The sequence below is a fragment of the Myotis davidii genome, unplaced genomic scaffold, assembly GCF_000327345.1.
Source record: "Myotis davidii unplaced genomic scaffold, ASM32734v1 scaffold1252, whole genome shotgun sequence".
NCBI classification, from domain to species: Eukaryota; Metazoa; Chordata; class Mammalia; order Chiroptera; family Vespertilionidae; genus Myotis; species Myotis davidii.
In genome coordinates, this window is record NW_006283888.1 from 570,712 (window position 1) to 575,043 (window position 4,332).

The window sequence follows — 4,332 nt, forward strand, 5'->3', positions numbered from 1 at the left end:
GGAGTGGGATCTGGCAGGCCCACCCGATGGGGGCCCATAGGGTCGGGCTGGCAGGGTGGGGGAGGGGGATTACATGGGCGGTTGGCTGGCTGGCCCCACCCCTATCAGGGTGTTGGGGGCTGATCAGGGGCGGGGCTGGCCGGGGGAGGGGCCAATCGGGGCCCAGATCAGGCTGGTTGGCTGCTGCAGTGCACATCATAGCCACTGGTCATTCTGGTCGTTCTGCCGTTCCAGTCACTGGGCTTTTATATATATATAGATTATATATCCTAAATAATAAAAGTCTAATATGCTAAGTGTCTGTCCATTCAACCAGTCAAAGCGTAATATGCTAATGATATGCTAAGGCCGTTCAACCACTCGATATGACGTGCACGGACCACGAGGGGGCAGTTGACCAGTTGACCAGTTGCTATGATGTGCACTGACCATCAGGGGGCAGACGCTCCTACTGGTAGGTTAGCTTGCTGCTGGGGTCCGGCCAATTGGGACTGAGCAAGACAGGCCAAACACGCCTTGGAGCCTTCCTGAGGTCCCTCCCCAGCTGGGCAACTTTCCACATCCCTCTCTGGCCCCAATCGTGCACCAGTGGGGTCCCTCAGCCTGGTCTGTGCCCTCTTGCAATCCGGGATTCCTCAGGGGATGTTGGAGAGCCGGTTTTGGCCTGATCCTGCAGGCCAGGCCAAGGGACACCACTGGTGTACGAATTCGTGCACTGGTCCTCTAATTATATAACACACTAGTTTCCAAAAAATAATAGACACTAAGAACCCAGGTTCTGGAACCAGGCTGACTAGTTGAGAATCCCAGCTCCTGTGTGGCTTTGGGTAAATTACTTAATCTCTTTGTTTCTCAGTTTCTTTTTCTGTAATAGGGTATTGTTATAAAGAATAAATGAGTTAATACATAGAAGGTGCTTAAAATAGCACTTGTTACATAGTAAGTGCTCAATACATATTACCAGCTATTATGGTCATCATTATTCTATGAGACTGACTAGTTTGTAGTATTATTGTCTTGGTGGCTCAATTCATGAGATGCAAACCAGGTGGAATGTTTGCAAAAGATAGCATTATCACAATGAATTTCCAGGTAAAGCATGAGTTCTATTAGTGAAGTTTATATTTTTTGGCGTGTAGCAACTGTGTATGGATATATTCAGGGTGGGGCAAAGTAGGGGTACAGTTGTGAGTATGCAAAACACAACTTATTCTTGTATTATTTATTAATTATTGTATTATATTCCATAAAAACAACTGTAAACCTACTTTTGCTCCACCCTGTATTTCTTCCCAAAATCCATGAGAACAAAGCCATAAGAATGCATCCAGAAAATCCTGTGGCTGGATCAAGTCCTTTTTTTTTTGTTTTTAATCCTCACCTGAGGATATGTTTGTTTTTTATTGATTCTAGAGCAGCCGTGGGCAAACTACGGGCCGCGGGCCGGATCTGGCCCATTTGAAATGAACAAAACTAAAAAAAAAAAAAAAAGACCGTACCCTTTTATGTAATGATGTTTACTTTGAATGTATATTAGTTCACACAAACACTCCATCCATGCTTTTGTTCCGGCCCTCCGGTCCAGTTTAAGAACCCATTGTGGCCCCCGAGTCAAAAAGTTTGCCCACCCCTGTTCTAGAGGGAGAGGAAGGGAGAGAAACATTGATGTGAGAAAGAAACAACACTGATAAGTTGCCTCGCATGAACACCCAGACCAGGGATTGAATCTGTAACCTAGGTATGTGCTCTGACAGGGAATAGAACCCACAACCTTTTGGTGCATGGGATGACACTCCAACAGACGGAGCCATCCAGCTAGGACTGGATCAAGTCTTTTTTCAATTACTAATTCTCTTAGAATAAATTTCATTCTAACAGGTTGGGTCTCAGATATTCTGGGTAAACAATCTTATCCAGGAGATGTGTCTCACAAAGACAACACTAAACATTATGTCATATGCATACTACTAAACACAGTACAGCACATACCACTATACACAATGTGTCTCACACACATATTACTTACTAAATCTGCACATAAATCACATGAAGTGAGGAATATGTTTACACTTTATGCACTATACAATTAAAAGCCAGGGAAGTTAAATGACACTCACATCACATAGTAAAGTGGCATCGTCAGTATTAATTCCTGAGTCTGAGTACTTTCCAGTACAATACAGACAGCTATCCAAAGAACACTAAAAATCTAATAAAACCAAGATCTAATTAAAATAATCATTTTTACTCCTATATCAAGCAGCACTCTAAATCATAAGAAATAGAAACATTTTAGAAGGCTGCCACTGTCCAAAATAATAACAACCAGAAAAAATAATATTAGACAAATGGAATCAAATTATTAAAGAGTTTTTCTGTCTTAAGGAAAAGAATCATAATGATCAAGATATTATCAGTACATATGGCATTTATTGTAAAGATCCCCCAAAAGAACTGATACTCTTTTCTCAAACTAGCTTCAGCTCTCAAGTGGACAATGTTGTAATGTTGTAGAAGAAGCAAACGTTCACCTTTAGGTGCTATATTTCCTATATTCTTTTCCTAATATCTCTAACAAATTTTGATTAAATATCAAATACTTGTACAAACAATAATGATTTATTCTGGTTACCTATTTTCTGTTCTTCGCAGAAGAAAATTATTTAATGAAAAGTTTCTAAAATTTTTGGAATCACCTGTGATTTTGTGTTCTTCACAAAGTTTTATGCTGAATCCTGCCTCCTGTTAAAGCATTTCTGGTCTCCATCCCCTTTCTCTCCATTCTAATCCAGTTTCTTAGTTTAGACCTTGCAATATCACCCTGACTTCCCTAACCAGAGGATCTTCTTATATCACATTTCCTTACCCATTTTTAAATCTGCCATAGCATCTAAGAAAGTTTGCATACTGTCAGCATTCTATAAATGTTCCTGAATAAATGAAATAGCTTTCTGTATTTCAATCCATTGTTCAAAATCCTTTAATGACTCCTACTGCTTAATTCCACATATGTCTAACTTTCACTGCCTGGCATTCAAGATTCTATTAAACCTGGCATAATTTACTATCCAACCTTAAATACCCCAATTCCATACCCCAAATCCTATTTCAGCAATTGATTTCCAGGATACCTAAGGTTTGCTTCTGCTTCCACAGCTGCTCCTCTAGTGCTATAAAAATATTCTCTTCAGTCCTCACTTCCTATCCAAACTTGGTTCATTTTTCAAGTTCCAACACAAATTCTACTTCTTCCATTAATCTTCACTAACTACCACATAGATATTTTCTGAATCGCTATAAACCAGGTAGTGTATCCCTGGCTTCCAGAGGTCAAAGACCAATGTTCTTAAAATTAAATTTTGTGGTGGACAATAAGCCACAATGGTCTACTACCACAGCATATTATTAAAAATAGGACAGTTTAGTACTCAAAAGTAGGAAGAAAATCATCTCAGAATAAAAACCAATATTTTAAATTGATTAAATTTAGCTATATTTGAAAACACTGTATGGATTAGGAAAGCATGGATTAGGGAAAATTTTGACAAAAACTGGCCTTAGTCCATGGACTAGCATAAGGAATCAGTCTGCAGCGTGGGAGAGCCAGGAAATATACATTTTTAACAAGCCCTTGGATGATTCTGATGCACGATCAAGCTTGAGATCCACCATCATAGTGTAGAAGAGTAAATTAAAAACTAAAAATAATCTATTTAAGTAGAGGATTATGCGGCATATGCTACATATGATCTTTCATTCATATAAGTTTTATATCTGCCAATTAAACTTAAGCTTCTTTGAAAAGGGAAGTCTAATACTTGAGTATCCATTCACTCTCATCTCTCCAATCAAACTGTACCTGAAATACTGACCTGAAAATACAAGCCTTAACTAAAGACATGTTTTATATTTCTTATTACTTCAGCACAGCTATAGTACGTGCAGATTAATTTGCTTTCATGGAATTTTACATAAAAGACAAACTATTACTTCTAGAAAATACTTACTTTGTCAAACGAGCCTCCTTCACAGTTTTCTGCCAGATGTGTATTTTCTGTTCTCTATGACCCAGTGCTTTCTGATATGAAGATGGAAGACCCCCAGGTATCTCTGTCGTGTCCCCTTCCATTTCAAAGGGAATAATAAATACATAGAATTCACAAGGTGGTAAGAGTCGGAAGACACTTGTGTCTCTGCTCTCTCTGCACACAATCATTGGATTATCCCAATAGTTAGGCACCGTAGCAAGGCCAGTTTTGGCCATATGGTCCTCCAGCATTGGATAATGGGTATGAAAAGGGGCAAAAGTTACTGTGTGGTTCCCAGAGAGAA

The 4,332-nt window shown here is 39.4% G+C and overlaps 1 protein-coding gene across 1 annotated transcript in view; it reads right to left on the reverse strand.

Moving 5' to 3' along the window:
* The window catches only part of TBCCD1 (TBCC domain containing 1), a 24,297-nt gene that overhangs the window by 6,562 nt on the left and 13,403 nt on the right, over window positions 1-4,332 (reverse strand). The window contains 1 exon segment of the mRNA XM_015567649.1: window positions 4,008-4,332. This exon segment is cut by the window's right edge and continues 185 nt beyond it. Within this exon segment, the coding sequence (XP_015423135.1) occupies window positions 4,008-4,332 (325 nt within the window).